The 27,258-nt window shown below is 39.0% G+C and overlaps 1 protein-coding gene across 5 annotated transcripts in view; it reads right to left on the reverse strand.

The window, feature by feature from the left end:
* Nucleotides 1-22,479: 22,479 nt before the first annotated feature.
* Nucleotides 22,480-27,258, reverse strand: part of cfap46 (cilia and flagella associated protein 46) — a 63,426-nt gene continuing 58,647 nt past the window's right edge. For all 5 annotated transcript variants that reach the window (XM_072678270.1, XM_072678269.1, XM_072678271.1 and 2 more), the window contains exons 56-59: nucleotides 24,904-24,982; nucleotides 24,554-24,690; nucleotides 23,137-23,214; nucleotides 22,480-22,985 (exon numbers count right to left, since the gene is read on the reverse strand). In XM_072678270.1, coding sequence (XP_072534371.1) covers nucleotides 22,885-22,985; nucleotides 23,137-23,214; nucleotides 24,554-24,690; nucleotides 24,904-24,982 — 395 coding nt within the window. In that variant the 3' untranslated portion in view covers nucleotides 22,480-22,884. The remainder of the gene's footprint in view (nucleotides 22,986-23,136; nucleotides 23,215-24,553; nucleotides 24,691-24,903; nucleotides 24,983-27,258) is intronic.

The following is a 27,258-nucleotide window of genomic DNA, read 5'->3' on the forward strand; positions in this document are numbered from 1 at the left end:
AAAAATGCAGAACTGCTTTGGGGATAAGAGCACACTTATCAAACACAGGCCTTCAGAAGATACACTGCTCTGAGTGGTCCTTCTTCACCTTCCAAAAGGAACAGCCTGTGATCTTTAAGGCACTGAGATAGCCATGCAGAAATGCCTCGCTTACATTATGTAATGTAAAGCAAGCATAAAAGCTCAGCTCAGACATAGATATAAAAATACAGGTCTGATGTAAAAAGATACATACAATTGTACACCATGCAAACAATCAAGAAACTAACTGAAATAATAAGCAAGGGCAATTTTCTTTGGGCAATACATTTAATAAGATAAGGTCTGGTGTTAAAGCTTTACTTCGGCTGCAACCTTAACAAATCACTTGCCTTCAGGAACTCTATAAGCTCCATAGAAATGATCAGCAATGTGAATTTATTTTCGCTTCATAAATGTTTCTTCCTATATTTCCAGTACAGGCATTATCCCAGACGCATGATTCCTGGCTGTTGTTGAGCCAGTAAATAAAAAATGTTGCACTAGGGAGCTAAAAAGAAGCCCTACTGTCTGCTTGATGCTGGTGAGAGACTGCTTGTATTTGTGTGCTGCTTCCTGTCTACCCCCTGGACCAGGCTCTCCCACTTGATTAATTCATTTAGACCAGATACTAGAGACTGCATAGCTGTGCATGTGACTGCTGTCCGACACTCACTTACAGTGTCGTAACTCGATGTAACAACCTGCTCTAACATTACCAGCACATAGCTCTTCTTTATCTCACTCTTACTGTCCAGTTATTATTGTTCTGTGTTTTGTTGTTTTATCTTGTGTCAACCATAGGAGTATGGATTCCCCTTTTGAATCTTGGTTCCTCTCAAGATGTCTTTCTTTCAGCATGAGGGAGTTTTTTCTTGCCACTGTCATTTTTGGCACGAACCCGGATTTCTGTAAAGGTGTGTTATGACAATGCCATGTTGTGAAAAGCGCAATGTAAACAAATTTAAATTCAAGTGAAAAGAGCCAAGTTCACACTCATGTGATATAATGATTTAAGAGTGTTATAAAGGCAGTTTAAATGATGTAAACTCATTTTGATTTTAGATCATGTGCAGTCTTAACAAAAATTTATTCAATGACATCAGAGTTCAGTAGAAGATAATAGCTACAGCTCATTAATCCCGCAAATGTTTTTACTGCAATGTACAAAATTATATTAATACATTTGGTCACAGTTGTGTTCCACACTGTGTGGAATCACCTAAATGTCAGGCAAAGTTTTTTTTTCTGCTACCTCACCTGATACTTCCAGTAATGTTAGCTCCGTTAGAGCACTGTATAAATTCTGCAGGTTCAAAACAAACACTAAACACTGATTCTGTTTATTAGGATGTTTATTAGAAGCTTTATTAGGTACATGTTATTTTTTTTTAAAAGTATAATTTAGCTTGGATAGGGGCTGGATACAGATTTTATAGTTAGTGTTAGTCAGTCAGGGTTCTGGTTGTCTTTTATAAGTCAGAGAGAGTTCCACCTGCAGCACACTTAGCCAAAATATGCTAATGGTATTTAATTCTCCATTAGCAAACAAAGAACTTCAGGCTTCTTTTCAAAAGAAGTGCACACAGTGTTGAGTTTTTCAATAAAAACATGTCCATCCCCCTTGATGTTGGACTGCGAATAATGGGGCCTATCACCTAAAAAGAGTTTGACATCCCTGAAATAGATAATGTGTGTTGGTTCCTTCCAAATGGTTCCTTAGACCATTAGAAGGTCTTCAGCATCTTCATCCTTCACTCATACATCTCTATTACAAACATGGTTCTTTATGGAACCAAAAGTGGTTCTTCTATGGCATCGCTTAAACACTATCTGAACTATCTTTTTTCTGGGTGGTTGGGAGTTTTTTTTTAAAGACAAGTTCAGTTTTAAAACACATCTTTAAATACCTGCATTATTTCTTTGTTTGACCAATCAAGTCATATTAAGCTTACAATGCATCTGATGAAGTGGCATGAAGAGGGGAGTCTGTTCTCCAGTTATATGAAAATCATCTATCATTTTATGAACATAGCACTAAAACTAAAATAGTTATGGAATTACAAAAGCGACTGGCATCTATGCTCCACCCCCTTTTATTTAGATTGACAATTAAGTTCTTTTGTCAGTGTTTCGTTAAATCATCAGTCTGCATTTTAAAACTATTTTTTATGTCATCATCTGAGCATGAACTGAGCTTTTATATTCCGTCAACATTCTAAGGTCCCACTGAGCCATGTCTGGACACTGACCCTCTCACTAGAGCTGGCCTCCACTGCTGCATGTCCTTCACCAACTTCAGCTCATCATGCCTCCTCTCACCGCTGAGTAAGTGTCCTGTTCTCTGTGGTTGTTGTGTCCTTGTGGAGAAGTTTTACTACACAGAGGCAGCCTGCAATACTTGCCACAAGGGGAAAGAAAAGGTCCCGGTTCCTGGTCTAAAGAGCAAGCAAGAGAGGGAAAGAGAGAGAAATGGAGATGGAGTCCTATGGGACTTGCCTCTGGTACAATTACCTGCCTGCTAGGCAGCTCTGCGTCCTCAATGTGTCAGAACTGATCCGTCACCGCTGCACACCCACACCATCACCTTGAATCTCCTTGACTGACACCCAGCAGATTGGCACATAGAGCTCTTCTGCTCAGCCTCCAGTGCCCTTCTTACTGCCTCTGAATCCACATCTCAACCAGACGCCCTAGCCAGCACTCTCAAGGCTGCAGTGCTATTGATGCAGAAGTTAGCGTGGCGATCAGTCTCCTATGCACTTCATGAAAGGGGCTTCATTATGGTGTGATCTTCAGATCCTCTGAAGTGACACTCAAGGTCAATAGCTTGAATTGCAAACCAACACATGACCTGCAAAGTGGTGCAGTGTTTCTACACAGGTTTTAGCACCGGTTGGTCGATAGACAGCTCAGGAGCTAATTCTGAGATGGAGATTTTGAAGTCCTAAGGCCCAGATATTTTAAGTTTTTGGAACATTACCTTTACAGAAATAGTAGGTAAAAAAGTAAACTTTAGGGTTAAAGCAACATTGTGGCATTTTTACCATAAAATACCAGCTTCAAAATCATGTGATTGTGATGCTCCCTATCATTGCCAGGCCAGGGTTTGATATCCCTGTAACTGCCCTATGTAACTTTGGTAAAGCATTCAGAACAACACTCACAAGAACAGTGTAAAGAGTCATATTTGTTTAAAATCCTGAATATTTCTCTACCACCTCAGTCCACATGCTTCTTTCACTTCCTGTGACGGCTCTGTATCTTTCAGCTTGTCCAGAAATGCATGTGTAAAGCACGTTCTTTAATGGTGGCTCGAAATGTTAATTGCACTTCCTGACTGCAGGGGGAGCCCAGGAAAAATACCAATTCTCGCATAATACTGCTTTAAACTGTCATTACAAGTGTGGCATAAAAAAGGACTTTGCTAGTTTGACAGTTGCAATATGTTTGTCAAAGTGTTTACTGTTCTCACAGCTATTGTAGCAGACAGAGAATATGCCGAGTGTGAACAATACTAGCTTGACAAAGTTTAATTGGACAGAAAACAGCAAAATCTCCAGCCTCGGTGGAGACGATCAGCAATTCACAAAACACTAAGACATGTATTGAGCATTCCCTTTCACTTTCAACCAGTTCTAGTCAAGTATGAGGTTTTGACAGTGTGAAGACATTGGGCTCTGCGGAGGGACTCTTTGTACTGAGCTCCAGTGTGGTGTGAATAGAAGACTGCAGTCAGCGCAACCTCCTCAGCATTTTCACCACCAGACACATACTCACATACCTGCCTCAGACAGGCTTTATTCCCTATGACTGTGTGCCTTCCTCCTTTCATAGGATGAAAAAAGTGAGGTGGGCTTGACTTTTTTGTCTGCTTGCTCTTTTGAAGGACGGCTTGATTGTGTATTCACACAGGAGCAATTGCAAATGGCATTTTAAAGACTCACACAGTGAAAGACAAAAACGTGTTTCAAGAGTAGGAAATGGGATGAAAATATCATAAATAGACGTGCGATTGTCAGAGGACTGTGTTTGGCAAAAACTATAATTTAGCAAGTGAAATGACAAAAACATGCACATCATTAGTAAAATAGCCCTAATTAGAGCCAAGATTAGGGCCCAACACATTCATTTGGGGAACAGAGATGTTTTTTGTGGATGGGAACTTTCATGGCTAATGTGCCATTGTTTTTACAAGTGGCTAAAAGCTAGAATTAGCAGGACGGATGTACTATGAGATTTAGAAATGAGCTTGACAGGCCGTTGACAGTGACAAGTTTGAAATCAGACAGTTCACAGAGACTACAGGTTCTCATTACCTTTAGAGTGTTTTAATACACACAAACTTGAGCTAAATGTTTTTAGAGGCAGCAAAAGAAAGTGTTTCATCAGAGCAGGATGAAAAAGGTGGGTATTGACTCTGTAGCGTCTGCATGCTGCTGTATGTACAGTGTGTAAGTATGTTTTTGTGTGCATGCACCTGATTCCCAAGATGTACTCTGAGAGGGCTCCATGACAGGGTTAGGTGAACGTTCAGAGCTGGTCCCCCTTCTCAGACTTTTACTTTGTCTGTCCTGTCCCTGAATGATGTCGCTGATCTTCTCCATTGCAGCCTCATACTTTTTTAGCTTCTCTTGATGGTCCACCTGGAGCTCTTGCTTGTATGTCTCTAAAACACACAAAACACACACACAAACAAACACAATTGAACACACACATGCACATATATCTATGCTACTACCTAGCTATGGAGTATCTTATGGGCCCTAGACCTCAGAAACCTTGGAAACCAAATATATGCTCAAAAAGGGCCCAAAAAAGCTCTCTTAATACTTGATGAACCCAAATGTTTGTGTTCTTGCATCCTTGTGTCTTTTCTCCACTTCAGAAAATCTTCATCTTCATTTTAAAGGTTAAACAACTACCAACTACATACAACATATCATCTCTGTTTTATAATAATTCTGCAATGGCAACATGTAAAGACCCCACAACCTTGCTCAACTGTTTCTGAAGATTGGCAGTGTAAACCTGAGGGGTCTAAGAGGTTTCTAGTAACAAGACCCAAGCAGAAGCTAAATGCTTTAAGATAGGCTGTGCCAGCCACCTTTGATCTCAATACACCTGCTCATACGCCGGGTCATCCCTCGGTCATCTTCAGATGTAAAAGATAAACAATAAATGCCAGACTTGTGTGACATGTAGATTATTCTTCTTTTCCCTTCTCTGGTTATGGAAGCTTTGGGTCTATTAAATCGTTTAGATGGGAGCTGTTAGATGTACTGTGATGATACCTCTAGGACGTAAGCTTCCAAGCTAGTTCATTCCTTGGGTCAGCAGTCCTTCAAAAAAAATTACCTCTGGCTATGCCACTGACACACACTTTTTTTCACCTTTGCAATCATAACTTCTGCCTCTCTTGCTCAGTCCACCTCTCCCTCTTTCACTCTCACACTTTCTTTTTGTAAGTGGCCTGTTGACCCAGAACAAAAGAACAGTTGATTCCCCTCACTCTCTATCCCCTTCTCTCTGTGTTCTTGGCAGGCAAGAGGTGAATGGCCGTGTGCCCAGGAGAAGTCCAGCGAGAGCAGGCTGTTCCATAACGAGACGCAGCGAAACCAGTTAGGTAGAAATCTACAGCTGTACCAGACCAAGACTGATCCACCAATCTTTCATCTCACACCACCAACAGCATACTGTGGCGTCAACATAGAATAAGAAGCAGGGAGCATGCTAGGTTTGGAAACAGGGATATCTCTCATTGTGAAACCAGGCAGAACACCTCACGTGGCTCAACCCTTGAATTAAGGAGCAAATGATTCATTAAACAGTCTTTCACTAAGCTTAGCTTCTAATCTACACATACATATGCGAACACGGATGTCACTAGAGATCTTTGGATAGAGGCTAAACCTGTCTTTATGATTGACAGACACAGATCAATCAAAGGTACTAAAGTCAAGTAATGCTCTCTCAAGGTTACTCATATACTGACCATAGACTGGTATAGATTTCCTATAAATGGTAACTGACCAAATACTTGTACTTTCCCCTAAAGGATCAATAAACATAAAAACACACATTTCTAGAACCAAAGTGCAGCTAAACACACAAAATTTACCATAAACCCCTCTTAACCACTACCCAGAATACCCCACAGCCAGGGTCTGAAAACCTCCATTGAGGGCACTTGCTAAACAAGTGGTGGATGATACAATATTATGGCTAAAACTCTTTCAGGGAGAGATTGGGGGGGAGGGGTGGAGGAGGAAAGATTGAGGCTAGACATTCCTGAGGGAGTCTAGATACCATGAGAGCTCAACTCAATGAAAGTTAAAATAAAGATTTCTGGGTTATTATCCATCTGTACAGGGAAGCACAATTCCTATCAGTTTTGCAGCATGTTACAGAATCTGAGCAGAAAGTACAGCTCTACACACAGCATTAATTAATTACCACAGAACCATACATACTCATGCCCTAACAGTGCCTCCACCATATTTAACAGATGATGTGGCACTGCTTCAGATCCTTTCCGTTCCATCTCCATACTCACATTAATCTTGGTTTCATCTGTCCAAAGAATCTTGGTTTCATCTGTTATATTTACATTTATGAAGGTGTCTCTAGAGTGTAGACTACCTCCCTCAAAAGTGTTCTTGACTTGTTCTTGAGATGTTGTGAAGGGATTTATTTATTTATTTATTTTTGCACCAAGGAAAGAATTATAAGCCATCTACTTCAAGTGGCTTCCAGGCTCTTTAAGAAATGTTCTGTTGCTGAGCATTCCTTCTTTTAAATGCTAACATTTCTGCCTGTCTTTGATGATTTTTTTCTCTAGTCTTACATCGGCCAAATGCAAATTCAACAGCAGGAATCTACAACAACCCTTTTATCACTTTCATTTGGCATTAAATAATGAGGAAACAGGACACACCTGGCCAAGAAACAATTTATCTGTTAATCGTCCAATTACTTTTGAGTCATTCCAGTCATTTGTCAGCCAATTTGCAGAATGAGTGTACACACTCTTCTTCTTTGCTGATTACAGGGCCATCCTACACACCTCTCTAGGACTCCTAGTTGCGGATAGCTGTGGCATCACCAGGGATTAAACGGGCGATCTCCCAATTATGGAAGACTGGACAACTGTGCCACTTGGGAGCCCTAATTGATGAACTATTTTGAGGGCTTGCCAGAGGACAGCTTCAGATGTTGTCAAACCACTCGCAGAAGCATCTGGGGTTTGCTAAGCACAGCTGGAAAAAGTGGATTTTGTGGTCAAATCAAGCATAGGCTTTTGACAAGAAACACAAATGCTAGAGATGAATTTGGCATAACAAGAGGGGTGCTCTTTATAAAAGTATAACTATAAACTATCTAACTATCTATCTATCTATACATCTATCTCTCTATCTATCATATATATATATATATATATATATATATATATATATATATAGTTTTAGAGCATATTTTGCCTAGTCCAAGGCCACAGATTTCGAAGTATATATTCAAATACTCTTAAAAATGGTTCATTGACCACAGAATCATATATCCTTCATCTAAGCCCCAAGAGGAGATTCAACAAGTGAAGACCAAGGACACTCCAGGAATCTACAGAGATTCCTCATAGAAGAACAAATCTCTCAGATACATCTATATGTGCTCTTCCACCATATCATGTATAGCATACTCAGTGCAGAACATTTGTCCCTCTAAGTTCCAGTTTCAGAACACTGAAAGTTTAGAATTGTCTCACATATTGCTTCACGCTTATAAATACAATATTTTTTCCGGAGGTACAGAGTGGTGTCCTGTATATGTTATCTGTAGGGATTAGTGCTTGCTGGGTGTGTTACAGGTGTGTAGCTGAATTAGAGAGTGAGTTCTGTAGCTGTTCAATCTGCTACAATACAATAGCACCCCACTCCCCTCTTCCCAAATTCATTTAAAGAAAACCTCCTGCCAGACTAGTAAAGGCTGGATAAAAAGGATAAAAAAAACCAATTCAGTATGTATGTCGAGTGTGAGTGTGTGGTGTAGGTATAGTATGTGTAGCCTGCCAATGAGTGTGCAGTATGTGAATGTGTGTAGGCACCTTTTCTCTCAGCTGCAGGGCAGTAATCCAGGTCTGTGTGTCTGGCTTTATTTTTTTTCTGCAGAAAGTGCTCCGATTTCTCCACAAGGCCCATTTGTCTCTGCAGATCCTGCACTTCCCTTGCATGAGTGTCCTCTTCTGGGCAAGTCTGCTCTATTACTCGGAGCGTCCTTGCTCTAGTGTCCTCTCTAATACACACACACACACACACACACGCACACACACACACACACACACACACACACACACAGTCAGAGGGACAAGTAAAAGAAAGGAATTCTAGGATTACTCTTGCTTACCTCTTTTTGAAAACTAGTAAGTTCTTGCTTCATCAAACAAGGCCTAAACTGACTCTTGCAAAGCTCTTGGTCTTGTCAATATTAATAATATTAGTAATTGTGCAATTCGAGTTAAAAAAAACAAACAATGTGGATATGTAAACAACAGTAAACAAATCATGTGAATTGTCCATCTGTTGTTTTAGCTATTTTATCCCTTTCTTTACTTTTTATTTAGCTCAATTATTACTGATCTGGTGACGTTCATATAGTTCACTGTTCAGTGAAAAACGTGCATCTCCAAAATGGTGACTTTACAGCAGAAGGCAAAAATGATCTTAACTTCGAATGGAGTTTTTACAGGTAACTTAGAGTATTTCTATTGGTCTATTCTTCCAGCATTATTTACACAGTGTATAAAGCAGTTACAAGGTTCCAATGGTGGAGAAACCCACAAAAGTGAAGATGAAGCGATTTTCAGCAGAGCAAAAGTGAGAGTAAGGTTTAGGATTCATTTTTGAGTTAAAGTCAGAGTTAGGTAAAGAGATGGACAAACATAGAGTAAGAGAGAGAGAAGGAACATTTAATTAATTTCATCAAGTAATTAGACGTAACCCAGAAATTGTGAGAACCCTAATTGCAGTGAGCAAATCTTAGTGAAGACTGACTAATTAAGGAGGAACTTGCCCTCTCCATGTCTGTCTCTGGATGGAAGACCGGAAGAGAAAATAAAGCTGCCTTCACTTCACTGTCACATAGCCTAAGCAGAAACACCTTCACTAGATGGGGTTTCCCTACATGACGCACAGAACAGCCCTTTCTCTGATTCCCTATTTTAGCTTTCCTCCAAGCTACTTTCCCCTTTGACAGCTGGCTTTGGAAATGGCAGTCTGTGCAAACAGACTATGTCAATTAGCAGAGAAAAGGCCTGAGAAAAATGAGGAGGGAATCACATGGGAAAAGAATGAGGACGCTGTTCAATACCTGATTAGAACGCTCTCGCTGACCTGCTGCAGTACTCTGTCTTTCTGCAGATGGGTCTCCTGCAGTGCCTGAAGATTAGAAATGACCTACTTCAATAAATGTGTGGATTATGAATTCACCACATCTTGAATAGTGATGGAGTATGAAGTGCCATTTTTGATCCAAAACTAATCATATAACATCCGTACCTGACCTCACTAATGCTCTTGTGGCTGATTGCGGTCAACCGCTCACAGTAATGTTAAAGTTTAAAGCTTTCTCAGACGAGCAAAGGCTGTTACTGCAGCAAAGTGGGGCAAACTCTATTAATACCCTATTAATGCCCTTGATTTCAGAAGAATACGTACAATAAGCAGGTGTCCACAAATCCTAAGACATGTAAGGCCAGATTCCCAAACAGGGATTAGGCCTAGGCCTCTTGTACTACACAGCATTTAAATAGCCATTTTCCATTGAAATGAAACCGGGTTCATCTTTGTCTGGAAAACCAGACCATTGTATTTTAATCTAATTCCAAAATTTATTTTCTGTTCCTCTCACCTTCTCCAGTTTGCTGCGCACCTGCAGGAACTTCACTTTTTCTCCTCTCATGGTTTCTATGTCCTGTCGAAGCTGCGAATTGGTTGAAACAATGGTGCTGAACCTTTTATTAACCTACAAGATCAGGACAACATTAATGATGAACATACACATACAAGTCCCTGAGCTTTCACTGGGTATTCAACTGTGAAACTGTGTTTTCACCTCCCTTGGTTTAACGCAGAATTAATGTTGTGTTTGTGTTGTGCCTACTCCAGTACTCGATAAGAGAGCTAGGGATTATCCTTTTCCTCTCTATCGCCACCCCCCAAAAGGACCTGAGGAACCAAAGAAGGCTATCAGCAGATCAGCCTCTGCACTGCAATGCACAGGTTCACACTCTGCCTAGTTTGTTATAGGAGGATGTGAAGAACACAGCTTATTTTGAATACTGAAGACTGTTTTGCCTGAATATTGATGACTATTACCAACTTACTTGTTAGTACTCTCCCCCAACACATGTAACATTCCTGAAACTGGAAGGGGGGTCCTGACACATGCCACCTCTGACACGTGCCCAACTAGCCACAGTCTCTTTTCAAACTGCTGCTGATGCTACGTCACTGGGCTACCAGTGCGCTCAGAGGAAACCTTGGGATCCCAAGTTGTGATGCACCGGATAGCAGACACACTAAAAAATTAACTGATGTGGGTGGAGAGAGAGAGACATCTATCCACCCAAGGAGAGAAAGGCCAATTGTGCTGTCTTGGGTTCCTGCTACTGATGGCAGGCAGCATGACCAGGGATTTGCACCAGAGATCTGCTAGACCACTCGTCATTCAGATCTTCTAGCAGTCATTCAGATTTCCTAGCAGTTTTTGGTTCTATAGGACTCCCGGACAATGGCCACAGTTTTCATCACCCTTTTCATCACAAATAAGCCCCTTTGAATATAGTGAATTATAATATACACTTACTTCAGCAACCATGCAAATTGTCACTGTTAGGCAAAAATCTTGAAACCCCAGTTTAGCAGAATCTAGCAGTTGATCTAGCAATCTAGCAATCTAGCAGTAGAAGGTTAATGAACAATGATCAAACAAACATGATTCTAAATACTTGTATTTAACAATATATTTTTCCACATTATTGGGCAATATGAGTTTTGTGTTACAGCAACAAAATGTCATTTATAAGTAATGATCAAACAATAAAAACAAAAACAACAGCTTAATACTATATTACTAGTAATTTAGTAACTGAAAAAAATAACTAGTATTTAGAATTCCCTTAATTACTGAATGCACTGCAGTACAGTATCAGAACAGGGACAAATCAGACCCAAAGACAGCAAAGTTAAATATCCACATTCATTTCATTGCAAGCTTGCAAAGATACTGACTAAAAGCAGAATTATGGAATACTATCCGCATGGTATTGTCATAGTCATGCCTGAGCTAAAGAAAGGGGAGAGTAAGAATGTGCTGCTGCAGCACAATCTACGGTTGCAAAGGACAATCAAAACAATTCAAATACAATGAGTTCTAATCATAGTGATCAGGCAATATGAAAACAAGATGAAAAACCTCATTTGCTGCTATCAACAGCATCACACATAGTAATGAGGGAGTGAACAGTGTGGAGGGAAAGCAAAGAGCTGTGTTTATCTGTAATCAATAAAGGCCTGAGAGAGCAGCCAGCCCTGCAGCTACAGAAGCAGCAACGGCTCACAACAAATGGACTGTGATAGGTTGTTAAGAGCAATCTAATTAATGATGGCAAAGTCAATTAACTTATTCTTGTTTGAGCCATGGACAATAAGGATTTAGAGAGGGAAGGGGAGGGAAGTGAAAATGAGTGTGTGTATGTGTGTGAGAGAGAGAATATATGAGATTTTCCAAAATCCTTGGTGGTACAAGAATTCCATTATACAAGAAGATTTTAATCTAGATTGCAAACTTGCCTCTGTACACAAGCTTTCAGTTAACCATCCGTTACAAGTTACTGTTTGTTTATTATTGTTCTAGTGGGTTTTAATTACTTCTATTAGAGGCCTTCCACCAGACTGTAAATTTTCTTAAACCCCTCCATTTTTACTTTCCTTCTCTCCCATGTTCTGAGCTGCCTCCTGCTGTCTGCTCAATGCTGCAGTGAGTCGGTGCGTTAGTCCTGCTGCCTGCCTGCTCTCTGAGCCAGTTTTTTTCACCGGTGTTTGCCACAACTGACCCTCTTAACCCTTTTTTTTTTTCATCTGAGCATTTATTCTACTGCTATTTTGTTTTCTGTTGCGCTGTCCGGTAGGATATGGTTCCACTTTTGAGTCTTGGTTCCCTAAGGTTTCTTCTTCTTTATATGAAAGAGATTGTTTGCTTCCCACTGTTGAAATTTGGCTTGCTTAAAAGAGGCTCTGTAAACCTGCTTTGAGTCATTTATTTAGCAAAAAATAAATTTCATTTTACTGAATTGAGGAACAGAAATGCAGTTGACAAAAGGAAAAGAAATTAGGAAAAAAAGGAGAAAGGAGAAGGGAGAAGGTTGGCAAGTAGAGTAATAAGTGTGAGAGAGCACCAGAATATGGTGTATAATGAGGGCAGATATTTGTAAAACACCTGTGCAAGTTGTCCTGTAAGTCGTTGTACTTTACTGGTTGGGTCTACATCCACAGCTGCAGCTTTCCTTTCTTTATCAATCTTCCTGTGCATTTCATGTATCTGCTCCGACCAAACAAAACACATGTTAATGTGACATTTAGTATGAAACAATATCACTTGAAAAGATAAGATCATTCAAAATAGGCTACAGTTCTGCAAATATGTCAATAATGGTGCAGTACATTAATACCTAATACATGGCTGTCTGAGTGATTAGATGCAACACTGCAATTTTAATCAACTGAGAATATTTTTCACAATTTAAAATGATTACATTTTCATTTAAGGCATTTAGCATACACTCTTACCCAGAGTGACTTACAAAAGTGCTTCACTGTTTACTCAGGAAATATCCTTAGCTAGTTTATATAGTCTAGATTCCAAAAGATACCTCAAGCTAGATGCTGTCCAATACAAAAGTCAGGATAAGTACCTAAACACACAAGACTCAAAATACACTACACTTTGCCAAGAACTCTTGAAAGAGATGGGTCTTTAGTCGGCATTTGATGACTGAAAACAGATGAAGTGAGGAACATTTTCTCAGTACAATGACAACTCTCAACTCTCAATGGCAACAGGGGTGGATATATTAGGCAGCAAGTGAACAGGCAGTTGAGGTTGAAGTGTTGGGAGCAGAAAAAATGGGTAAAGTAAGGTCTGAGCCACTCTGACAAGGACAAATTTGTGATGGCTAGACCACTGGGTCCGAACAATTCCAAAACACCAGGCAGGTTTTGCAGAGGTTAGTACCCACCAAAAGTGGTCCAAAAAAGGACAACTAGTGAACTGACAACAGGGTCATGGCAGACCCAGGGCTCATTAAAAAGCATGGAGAACAGCCCATCTAGACAGAACTTAAAGGATCTGCTGCTAATGATTTAATGCCAGATACAACATACAGTGGGGAAAAAAAGTATTTAGTCAGTCACCAATTGTGCAAGTTCTCCCACTTAAAAAATGAGAGAGGCCTGTAATTGACATCATATGTAGACCTCAATTATAAGAGACAAAACGAGAAAAAAAAAAATCACAGTCTGATTTTTAAAGAATTTATTTGCAAATAAGGTGGAAAATAAGTATTTGGTCACCTACAAACAAGCAAAATTTCTGTCAGTAACACACTACGCTGCCAGGGACTCAGATCTTGCAATATAATGGTGGAAAATAAGTATTTGGTCACCTACAAACAAGCAAAATTTCTGTCAGTAACACACTACGCCGCCGCCAGAGACTCAGATCTTGCAGTGCCAGACGTGTTCCCCTGCTTAAGCCAGTACATATCCAGGCGCGGCTGAAGTTTGCTAGAGAGCATTTGGATGTTCCGGAAGAGTATTGGGAGAATTTTGTCTCTCATAGTTGAGGTTTACCTATAATGTCAATTACAGGCCTCTCACATCTTGCACAACTTGCACAATTGGTGACTGACTAAATATTTTTTGGATGCATAAACAGGCGTTTTGGTGGCACAGTATTAGGCACATGGTTTTAATGTTATGGCTAATCAGTGTATGACAAGCTGGATCATATTTTTTCTACCCAAGACTACTTTCTTCAGAACTGCAACTACCAAGGAGAATCAATAAAAAGTAAAAGGGAGGCTTTTCAGATTTCATTCTACTTCAGAGCTCAGTGTGAGATGAAATGGAAAAACTATTTATTACCTTGAAAATTTCAATTAGAATTTGTAAACAGCAGTGTTGGATGCTTTTGTAGCCTGGTCTTTACACAGATTACACATTCCAAATCCCCCTAGCTCCTCTGGAATACTAATGTCTCTTTACCACATAGAATCTGGATGTAGAGCAACCCATTTTCCAGACACTGTTTTGCAACATTCATATTTTCTATCAAATAGTCAGATTTACTTACTCACTCATTTTGACAACAAGAATTCAAGTCGGTGTGCTGTTCCTAACTAAGTGGATTTCTGATGTGTTAAATTATGAGACTAATGGGCTGTTTGCTTTGCTGATCTGCCACTGTTGTTGGAATAACTACCTAAACTCATTGCAAGTGAATGTTAAGATAAGATAGTCCTTTATTAGTCCCGCAGTGGGGAAATTCTCAATGTTCTAGCTTTAAGCATATGCAGAGTGGGTCAGAATACAAAATACTGAAAAAGCAGTGGGACTGATTACAGAGAACACTGTCCTGAATGTATCAACATATTCTGTTATAATAAATTAAAACATTTAAAAATAAACATTTACAAACATCTTTTTTTAAGCATCAATTACTGTGTCCAATCCTACCCACTGGTTATGTCTCATCCTGTCACACTTACTACTAACCTAAAAGGCTAAAGGCACATAAAGCCACCCTCCGCATCTTTTCAGCTCAACAACTGCCATTTCTGGTGGCATACTCTAACAGACATCTGCTGGCTAGACTTGTGCTAGTTATTACATGCTAGTGATCAAGTGATGGAGGAAAATGGAGAGACAACCTACCCACCAAGACCAAGACCAAAGTTGCACCACTCAGTAGCCCCTGTAATACAATGTTGGTACTGTGGTGGTAGCAGTGAACAGAAGCAACATTACAACTGCCATTTTCCCTCTAAACTCTGTAAAAGTGGTCCTCCGAAAAATTACTGATCAGTACTGTGATTTATCAGTCTACTCAGGCCTTAGTAGAGTTCAGTAACACCAAGATAAACAACTGATCAGCACAGTGATTTATCAGTCTACCCATGCTTTAGCAGAGCTCAGTAAGTCTGAGATAAATATCCAATCAGAACAACAATTTATCTGCTCAGGCTTTAGCAGGGATCAATAATAGTCATATGAATAATTGATTATTACAGTAATGTATCAGTCTATTCATGCTTTAGCAGAAACTTTAGTCTTGGTGAAAAAGCTGGTAGTTGAGTTTCTCCTAAGAATCCAACTATGAATCACTTGAATTACCTGATAACCCCCCCCCCCCCAAAAAAAAAAGTTTTTTTATTATTATTTAGTGGTAAAATATTTAGAACAAATACAGAAAAAGTACTATTCTCAATTATTCTATTCTAGCCTTATCAAAATGTAACTTTTGAGAATACAGAGAATACAGATTTCATTCACATATCAATATGCAGAGCTCAGTTTATCGGTTTATACATATAATCCGTCACATCCCAATCCTGTGCGTAGATATGTTACAAACATAAAAATGCATGAATTTGGAAGATGTGCCAATTTTTTTTATCATTTCTAATATTAAAACAATTCAATGAGCTATGGGGAACATTGCTTAATGATGTGCATTTCAGTTGATTGAAATGACATGATTTATGCTGATCTTTAAACAACATGTGCAACACACGATTACTGTCTGATGTTACTGCAGCCCATAAATTATATTATCCACTGCCTAAGACCTAAAAAGCAAAAAGGCTTTAGGTGCCAAGCCAGAAATAAATCTTTATAAATAAAGATCTTTATATAATATTTGTAATATATTTATATTAATTTTTATAATAACCTTGCTGAACATATACACATGTTAAAATGTAGACGTGAGTCATATATAACTCGTTTTTAAATGTGTATATTGTTCTCAGTGATGGTAATTAATCGAAGATGTAAGAAGCTGCTGCATTAGCTCAAATGATTCGGTCAGGAAGTCATCTACTGTTCAGCAGTCTTCATTCTGCACCCTGATTCTTAATACAGTATCAGTTGCATTTAAAATGGAATCAGAACACAACATTATAATGATTAAATCTGACAGATATAACCTACTCAGAAATTGGGAACTGTTTTATCTGCTCTACTATCCTGTTTGAAATTGCTGAACAGCAAATTAGCTGCCCACTCTCACAAAGAAAACATGTTTTATTTGATTGCATTATTTGTGGGTGTAAAGCCGATCAGCAGATCAACTTCTTGCTTATGTTGAAGAGACTGTAGCTTCTGGCATTTTCTCTGCATGTTACTTCTCTTTCTTTAGGCCAAGGAAAGACACAAATGGGAAAACAAAGCAACTTACTCTTATTACATGCAGGACAACAAACCTCTTTCTGTAGTCCAGTAATGGTCTGTTTTTCTTGACAGATGCTTTTGTCTATGAGGTCGCTGTGATGATGTAGAGCATTAATGCACTGGCTTAAAAGCTTCTTCGTCCTTAATGCGTGGCCCGCTCCCTCCAGCTCTTCCTGTAGGCTCTGCCTCTCTGCCTTAAGAGAACCAATGAGCTGGCTGTACACAGACACAAGACATTTTGACTGGATTAAATAAACTAAAATAAAAATAAAAAAAAGCAGGTAAATGAACATTTTCAAAATGCCTGGAGAAGGAAGGATACTTGATAGAGTCCTCCGCACAGCATCTAGCTTTGTGCGCTAATGTACCACTGCTGAAACCATACCGGTCAACACTGGGATTTAAAAATAAGGGGAATTTGCCCTCTGCAATCCCACCCCACTACCACCATTCACATGTCCCGTACACTTAAACACATAGAATATATATATTTGTTTTTATGAAAATCACTAGTTCTAGATAAGTGACTACAGGGGACAGCTTGGAAAATACCCCCTAAATAGCTTTAAGATCAAGCTTATTAAAATCATATCATTCTTGGGTTTTCAAATGTTGAATGTTAAATATCTTCACTACATTTAAATACATAATGTTGTGACTCTGTGGTGCGCTTATGCTTGGCATGTTTGACATGCTGGCTTACATTGCTTTTCCCTCCTTGTGATGCACTGAAACTCTACAGGTTTTATTGAAGGGAGCTGTTTGATTGAATGACTTCTTATTAGATGCTACAGCGGATGTTCTACATACTGCCACCTGCTTGGCAAACACCTCAAATAGGCATTGTGGCCATGTCTACCATTAGAGTCACCACCAAATTTTATCACTTCTTTTTTTTTTATTTATGTTTTAATGAAAATATATATCAAATTTGGGAGATTTACAGGAAAATATTTAAACGGGAGGCCAGCAGGAGAGAGGGGTAAAATATGAGAGAATCCCAGAAAAAAAACAGGAGGGTTGACAGGTATGGCTTAAACATGTGACCCAAATTTTACGCATGCAGTTTTGTGCACTTTGTGATTGCCTTCCAGTCCTTTCTGTAAGAGTTCAAGCGTGGCCCATTTTGCAAACATGCAAAACAGTGCCAGACCACACTAAACATACCAGATCAATATTCCATTAAAATGGGATTAGGCCAAGTATGCAGCTCAATTCTTACACCTTGTTTCAGAAATATCAAGTATCAAATATAAATATATAAAATAAACAGTATTTAGAAAAAATAATCATAAAGCACTTACTGTGCCATTGCTTTTACCCAAAAAATCAAAAACACATGTATGCCTAGCTTATACTCATGTCCACTCAGAAGAACTGATCCTGTGCACTGTGTCTTTTCTAAGAAGCCTGTACTGAGATACTGAGTACCTTTTCAGCTCAGCTCTGCTTGACCAACTTACCGACAAACAACTGGTTTCCATGAAACATCAGTGGGACAGCACTGCTCAGAAATATGTCTTCTATGCTAAAATTCCAAATACAAAAAGGTCACAACGCTGGAGCTATGGGCTCTCTGGCTCTGAGTAAGGGCAGGTGTTGACCCCTCTGACCTGGTAAAATGCAGCTTCCAAGGTTTTCTAACTTGCACTTTTCTTATCACTTACAAACGTAAGCCTTACATAAAACCTTTCAACCTGTAGGACGGTTTATGTAGGTGAACAACCTTTGCTTGCGAAGTGTCTCCTGTGTCTTTATCTCCTGGGCCCTTCTAGTCTTGGTCAGCTGATGGAAAGCCTGTTGCAGAGCCTGGAGCTCCCTTTCATCTAAAGCAATACAGGTACATACATCACATTTCTGAGGGGCAACTCAAGAGATGTTAAAAGAGCTTAAGAGATCTGAGCAAACAATATCTTCATCACACACAAAGCCAGAAATCAATATCAGTTTACAATAGGATCAACAAATCAAGAAGTCATCTTTAGGGAGACTGGCTCAAAATTGCAGTTCTAAAAGGTCAAAACAGAACAATTGCTCATTATTATGATCATCAGCATAGAGTAAATCTTCATTTACTCACTCGAGCATGCACAGTATTTGACTTTTAATTAACCTAAAGAAAGCATCTCAAACATTTTATCAGTTGAAAATTGGTAGCTGGGTAACATGATGTGATATAAAAGTGGCTTTAAAAATAATAGCAATAAATTAAACTAGGTTGAGCTTCAGTGAATCCAGGCTATATATACACTGTCTCTGTAATTAAACTTGTGATTAACGTGTCTCTGATGCAGATTAAATTTGCTCATAGTTTAGTGTAACAGCAGTTGGTTAATTTTTTTGGTGAGCACGTGCAGCCTAACAACACTTCACTGTAGAGTCTAGATTTCACAGATGGCCCTTTGCCCATAATTGTTTTCTTCCCATGTGGAGCGGTGGCATTGATTTACTCTTTAACATCTAAATTAACACAGAATAGACTGTGGATTAACACTGTAGAAGTGACCTAATAGGGTGGAATGATTCATTTTGGCATTGACTCCTTTACTCCGCTACAGTGTTTTTCAATGTATCCAGGCCTGTTGCTACAACAGTCTGCCATGAATGGTCGGGGGCTGCAAGATCACAAAAAGGTGATGTTTGGTGGTGATAGCTTTTTTATAGGATGCAGACTGTGAACAGGGGTGCAGTTAGGGTTTCATTGGGGTGCTTGCAGGAAGTTCTACAAGCAGATACTGTACACCCAATAAAAGACTGAAAGTAATTGGGACAAATCCTGTTCACACTTTATTTTTTTTTACTTTCTCAGTATCCATCATCAGTTTCACCGAGTTGACTAAATATGTGGTGACTGTATTCTCACACCTATCATTGTTAAAACAGCCTCCAAAACTTTTGAAGGGACACAGAAATCCCAAAAACAAAAACTTTAATAGCATCAACATATGACTAAAAGCTTTGTATTTCATGAATATAACCTTATACATGGCACAATGCTCCTTTGGGATCTCATGTTTCTTCATGAGAGGTCTAGCTCTTTCCCACACTGGATTTTCATTTATTGTCTGCCATTCAGAGGCATGAAGATTTCATTTTTTCTGTAATGCAGTAAGCCACAAGAAAAAGCTCAGGCAGCCCTGTTCACTAGATTGTAAGAGATCATCTCATTTTCCAGTCTACCCGTTTCATACTACCCATTGTACTCTTTTTCAGGTCCCTCCATTATTTCAACACAGTACAGTATGCAATTTCTGCTCTCTGGAGCTCCTGCCCCCCGACATACATTCAATTTCAGTGAAGTATGTAATGAGATTACTGCATTGAATATGTGTCAGAATATGTGAACGTGATTCTGACATGTGATTTAAAATGTCATGGTAGACCTGGTATGAGAGTTGCAACATTCCCATGCCACATGTCATACAGTCTCTCTGACATTATGTACTGTGTAACAGAAACCAACCACTCTGGTGCATCTATACAAAAACCCTACTCCTCCTGCACTTTTTTAATTGTTTAGCCCTACATTGCAATATGTTGTACACTGTCCACAAGGAGAATAATGATGATCAAATGAATGATTTATTTTAATTGTTTAGTTTCCACCACTGGTATAGTTTGTAATAGTGCATATTTTTTAATGATTACATGTATGGACATTTATGTGGATGTGGACATTTGAACATCACTTCCACAAGCTCTTGTTGAACATCTCATTCCAAAACACTTGAGCATATAATATGATTTCCTCTTTGCTGCTAAAACAGCCTTCACTCTTCTGGAAAGGCTTTTCACTAGATTTGGAAAACAGCTGCAGGGATTCACTTCCATTCAGCCACAAGAGTATTAGTACGGTCAGGCACTGATGCTCGGTGATGAGGCCTGGCTTGCAGTTGGCTCTCTAATTCTTCATCCCAAAGGTGCTGAATAGGGTTGAGGTCATGGCCCTCAGGTCAGTCAAGTTCTTTCACACTAAAACCAGCAAACTATTTCTTTATGAGCCTCACTTTGGACAGCTGAGCTATTGCTACTCCTTGACCATTCTCAATTACAGCACTAGTTGTTTAGGACAGTTATAATAGAGAAGACAACTGATAAATAAATATTAAAAATAAACCGACTTGTCAGAAAGCTGGCATATGACAGTGGCACAGTAAAAGTCACTGAGCTCTTTAGTTTCACATACTCTGCTAAAGTTTGTCTATAGAGATTGCATGGCTGTATGCTTGTTGTATAGTATGCATGTCTTGGATAGGGGTGCAACAATTTATCGACTTAGTTGACTGAAATCGACGACCAGATGAATTGGCAATTAATTTAAAAGCCAACTGCTTGGTGATGATATCACTAGGAATGATTCTGGAAATACACAGAGTCTAAGGTTGAACAATTCTGCAGACCACATCAAAATAAAAGTCACTAATACAAACAATCAGTAACACAAAATAATAAAAATTGCTGTCTAACATTTGTTTCCCTTTTTCTTTTTTGCCAAAATATTACAGTACAACTGATTTACTTCTGTTATATTTTATTGCTGCTACTGTGCACATCCTTAGTTTTAATTTTTGACAGGAAAAATAATTTATCTATTTTATTTATCTTTATCAGGAAAGTTTGTTAACTTTACTTCATTGTTAATTACAAAAATGCATAAAACAACCTAAGGCTAAATGTAAAAGCTGAAAGCTACATAAGATTTATTAGGTAGGTTTATTTGTTTCAATAATCGACACATTACTCGACTCATTAGAATAGTCGTTTGTTGCAGCCCTAGTCTACTAGGTTGATCCACACACTTTGGCTGGCATAACAGACAAAACCAGATGAAGTAGTGCTTGTGTTATGAGAACTAGAGAACACTGTACTGCAGGTTACCTTCACTGATGTTGTGGGTCTCCTTCTTGAGACTCCTGCCCTTTGCATGACTGCTCTTTGTGGGAGCCCCTTAAAAACATATCAAACACTTCCATACTTCAAACTGGCACTGCTTAGCTTGGAGCTCTTCCTTTAGATATTAATGAATTCCACACAGTCTTTAAAAGCCGGAGGTCGATGCCCTCTTAAAGAGGAAACATTATCCGCCCCACCACAACCCAGAGGATTTTGTGGATAGAAATGCGCCCCAATTAGAGGTCTTTTGATTAAAAAAGTGAGCTGAATTTGCTGAGAACCAGCGGATTATGGGATTATAGGTAATATTCTTATTGCGCTGCATATTCTGATAAACACATCCATCTAAATTAGCATTAATCATCAACCCTAACCAGCCTCCGTTTAATTGAATGAGTCACTGATTTCTGTGGAGCGCCCATAACAACCCATATTGTCATTTCAAATTAGAAAACCTGACAGGCTTTGATCACTTGAACACTTGCACACTGCAGCTAAACAGAACTTAGTGAAATGCAGCAGTCCTTACCTGATGAAGTATGTTTTGTTAGGTTTTTAGGCTTATTCATGACTCTGTCTCAGTTCTGCACTCTGTGCTTGCGTGTTTCTTTGTGAGAGATGCCTCTTGATCTTTGCATTCTTCTGTGATAAGAGAACAGTCTCTACAGCGGGTCTCTATGCAACCATATGGCGTTACAGAGACGAGACAAGGTGACCCATGGATACAAGATAAGGACCAAGCACAGGGACAACAAACCTGTGCCGAAATGCAGAAAAAGGCCCATAAAACGACTACCAGCACGTCTTTGTTTCACACCCACGCATACCAAAGTATAAACTGATAAGAATTACTGATATAGTGGTAGTACCTATTATACATAGAGCCTGTATGGTATAAAGAGAGATCAAGAGCTCGTAAAACCGCATACTGACACATATAAACATTCAACATGTTATGAGACTATTAGGAGGACATGTAACACGATAGCCCATATGCCCCCAAGGCACTACTATAAGCTCAAGCAAACACACTTGAGATTCTGTTTAATAGAACAGGGCTCAATCTAAATACAAGGGAGCTTTTGACATGGTCATGGCTTTATACTCTAATTTATTAAATTATTTCTTCAATGTCCCATAAGCTCAACCCCCTCCCAGATACATTTTGGGCAGGACATGGGTGACCAAATGAGCTGTTTTCATCTCCTTCAGATGCTCTGAAGCACCATGGCCAAGGTCAGCTGAAAGATTACTTTTTATTGAGAACAATAAAACAGGTAGATCATATTAAGGCAGAGAAAAGGCTGAATATGGTAACAACTATGGGAAAATAATGGCGGCTCTTATAGGGTATTTGTTTGTTTGTGTCAGTATTTTGCGCCAGGGGCAAAAGCATTACTTGACTATTTTGAACATTCTTTGCAGTAATCTGTGTCCCCTGAGTTGAATTCAGAACATCCCCAGAGGTTCAAGTAACAACTAAATTAGGTAGTCCATAGATGATGAAGTTGAAAGCAGAGAGTGAACCCCCACATTGCATAGAATCCACATCTGGAGCATAGGCAGCCTCTGGGGAGAAGAGAAGAAAAGATACATAAGCACTTTAAACAGTAAATTAACAACAATCCTAAAAGTCAGCTAACAAGAGGCACCCCTGAGCTAAATGCTCAAGCACATGTTCCCTCAAACCCATCAACACTCTGGCTTAAAGCTTTCCCACCTCTTTCAGTGATCTGTGTTGCATTCATCCGCAAAGTGTGGACAGACTGTCCTGAAGTCAGTCCTTTTTTCAGGAGATCTACAGAACAGTGACACACACAAACACACATTACCATTAGAAAACTGTAGAAATATGTCTATATGCCTTAATATTAATTTAAGGTTACAGATTATTTACATATTATTTATTTAGATTTGGTAGATTCTCTTATCTATAGTGACTTAGCCTCTAGACAGACAATTCAGGGCCAAATATAACATAGATAAGGTGCTATAAGGTGCAACCTGTTGGTGGCAATGGCAAGTGCATATAAGAGCCTGTTTACACCTGACATTAACATGCACTTTTGGTGAAAAGCCAGGTATAAAAACCCCCAAGACGCATTGCAAACAGATCACTTAAACCACTTTGGTCAGAGACAGATCTCATTAATATTTAATACAAGTGTAAACGGAAAGTGTTTTCTGTGATCAGATTCAGTCGAGCATGCGGAAACACGTCTGTCGAAGAAAATGTTGATCCGAATAATGATTAGTGTGGATCTTCTGTGTGTGTGTGTGTGTGTGTGTATGTGTGTGTTTGTGTTTGTGTTTGTGTGTATGTGTATGTGTATGTGTGTGTGTGTGTGTTTGTATGTTCTTGTGCGTTCGTGCTCATTGACCGGTAGATCAAAGCAATATTAGTCCATGGTATTTTCTATTAGAGCCATTACAGAAATACGAGATCCAATTATTGTTCCATTGTATTGTAGAACCCCCACCATTGCTCTAAACTGTTCAGTATCTTGAAGCTGAACAATTTTAATGAGAAACCGTTGTTTACAGGTATTAAAATGGAAATGATGTACTTGATGACTTTTTACACGGAAAAGTAAAAACGGTTCTCATCTGGTCACGCAAGTGTTAACAGAATCCGGTCAAGGTATATCCAGATACTATCATGTGGCCTAATAGCAAAATGGTTACCCTTTAGTTTGGCCCAAAACTGTAGCCAGCTGTGGCAGCATTCCGGCTTTCAAATTCAGGCATTAAGTCCTTTACAGTCATTCCACAGTGGTATTTGGGCCAGAACTGGGCCAATAATGGTCTCTTTGATTTGGGCAAAATGACTTGTGTGTGCACCAGAATTGGGCCATCATTCGTTTGCTATTTGGGTACTTGGTTTAAATCACATTACAGAAATAGAAGACTGGTGCATTGGAATTAAGGTGTTCTTGCCTAGGAGGGGAACTGAACCCCAGCAGCAAAAAAGGATACTAGCCCTCCAGAACTAGAACCCTACACCATGCTATATCAAGCTCTTTTGTGTAGGTATGCAAGTGTGTGTGTATATGTCTGTAAGCATGTAAAAATGTCTCTGTGTTTGTCCATATGCATGTGTTGTCATGTTCATATATCCAAACATGCGAAAGACCTACTCTCCATGATGGTTTCCATATTTTGAGCATTAGTGCTGGCACTGCTGGACCACTGGTTGAGCATTACAGAGCGAGCTCCACAGAGAGTAAGCAGATACACACACTGTAATGGTGCCTCCAGAGGTAAGTGGGTCTTACTGCAAAACACACAAATGAACAGAGGGAGAAATACGCTGTCAGGTCAGCAGGGGGTATGTTCCATTATATCATATAATTTCATGAAGTCACCCTAAACTGTACACCAACTAAACATAAGGGAACATATATGCCCTATAAGCCTGCAGAAATCATTGACACGGTATGTGAAGTATATATATCACATATACCACAGATGGCGTGTGTGTTCTCACCTTTTCTGGACATCCTGTTGAGACTGACAAAGCGAAGTGCTGTTCTGAACCAGGTCAAAGAGGATGGCCATCTGGCATTCTGCAGAGAAGTGGTGTATATACTAAATAACAGGGTGGTACAGTGCAGGTGAGACTGTAAGCTTGGTTAAATTGTATAGTTGATTGTATAGTTGATTGACAGTCCATTTCACCAAAGGATAAAAGTAATAGCCAATTAAATATCAGTACAAATTTCAACCAACAACACCACTTTTTCATATTTGACATGCTTTGACATACTCAAAACTTTGTGAAGCCATGTAAATAGACAGTATTGCCTGCAGGCTGGTGGGCTACATGGGAATTCCCCTGTGGGAAGCTTAGTTGCTAATAAAGAACTAATGTGTGGAGAAAAATGCAACTGGCGATATCTAGAGACAAAATTGCCTGTCGACAGTTTGCCACCCACAGTGTATCAAGGTTTTTATATTCTGTATAGAGAGCTAATAAAACTGCTTAAGAGAGCAAATCTGCTCTGTTCCTTGGTGAGTCTTCACAGTAGATGCCCCCCCACATGATGGCCATTAAAGTAATAGGGCCACAAGCTGCATCATAGCCTGTGATGTGAGTGACAGTGCTTAAGATACACAATAGGCTTTCTTGATTCCAGCATAGTCATCACAAGAGAATATTACAAAGGGTCAAGGAGAAAAGTCTGCAGTGTTATGAGAGCTTTGAAAATACAAAAGAGCTTTGAAAATATCTCAAAAGTAGAAAAAAATGGCACTCAAAAGCAATATTTACTTTACTTTGAGCCAGAGTGTTCATTGCTCAATGCCCCAAAACCTGAATTAAGCTAGGCAGCATGCAAGGCCAAGTTGGGTTTTTTTTTGAACCCATAAAGAAAATGTAAACATTTTGAAATGAAACAGTGAAACAAACAATATACCAAGTCCAAGTTCAATACCATCAAATACCAAGTTCAAGAAGTGAAGGCAAGCTAAGCAAAGACAGGACTAACAAACTGAAATCATGAAAAAAACAGAGACTATAGACTGCAAATGAATAAAACTACAAGAGGTTAAACAACAGAAAAACAGGGAACAGATGGGTTTACATACACCTAGAAAAAACAAGGAACACCTAGAGCTATGATGAGAACAGGGTTACATAACAGAGACACAGTAGGAAACAATAACGAACAGGCAGGGCAAAGACGGAGAAAAGCCCCCCAAAAATGTGCACTAGAGCAGGTGGCAAACATGACCACTTGGGAAAAGAAAAGGGGCAAGACATAGCCTCACTTAACACAGGCTCAATTCGCAATGTAATTATAATTATAATAAATTACATTCAACTTAATAGGCATTCAGGTGTCAGGTGAGCATTTATGAGGCACCAACAGTGGACCATCCTTTTTTCTGTAAGTATTCTGTTCCTTGGGATTTCACAGTTTTGAATGTATGTGCGACTATGCCACAATAATTCACTAAACTAAATTTTCCGGAATTTGGGATATTTTATGTAGCAAATAACTAGTAAAATACCTGGTAAAAAAGTCTAATAATCCAAGGAATTATTTATACACCTGACCATGTTTTAAATGGTTAAAAAACAGCATATTAAAAAATGCTCACAAAAGCAAACAGTCAGATGAGATGACATTGCTATGTTTCTCTTTAGATTTTTCAAATAGGGAAAAAGTAAACAATTTAAAAGCATCTCTTGCATGTTCACTTCTTTATGTGAAAAGTAATCTGCTTCAACAGATGGTCTTCCGTGTTCCAGTGGAAAAGTGATGGAATATCCCTATAATAAAGTCTTGATGATTCTAACACAACTCGAGAGGGTCTACATATGCAATTTGAAGGGATGTGAATGACTGATGTACTTGAATAGCTTAAGGGCTATGCGTCCACTTTTATGCTTGCATTCGTCTGGCAGTTCTCTTTCAGCTTTAAACAGAAAAAACTTTTTTTCCTTTTGATGCTATGAAAGCAATCTTTGAGATCAATAAATCATTCCATTGCGAGAAAACCATTACATTACCTAACACACTGGTTCACAGTACTCTAAGTGCTTGTTTTATCTCCCAGTTTAATGATAATAATAATTTTCACTGACAGGATGCAATAATTTCTCAGATCACGCTTTTACCCAGAACCACTATTTTATTATTCTTTGAGAGTAAACAAACCATTTTTTTTTATTACAGACAGATTTCCCAATGATGACTGCACTTTGGTCACTGCAAACTCACTGAGCTCACTGAGTTTGCAGATAGCAAATATATGCATTACTGCACTTTTAAAGTTGTGCTAGTTATGTCATATAACTTTCTCTTTCTTTGTTATAGTTTATTTTGCAAGTTGTAAA

Source organism: Salminus brasiliensis, chromosome 4 (assembly GCF_030463535.1).
Source record: "Salminus brasiliensis chromosome 4, fSalBra1.hap2, whole genome shotgun sequence".
Classification (NCBI taxonomy): domain Eukaryota; kingdom Metazoa; phylum Chordata; class Actinopteri; order Characiformes; family Bryconidae; genus Salminus; species Salminus brasiliensis.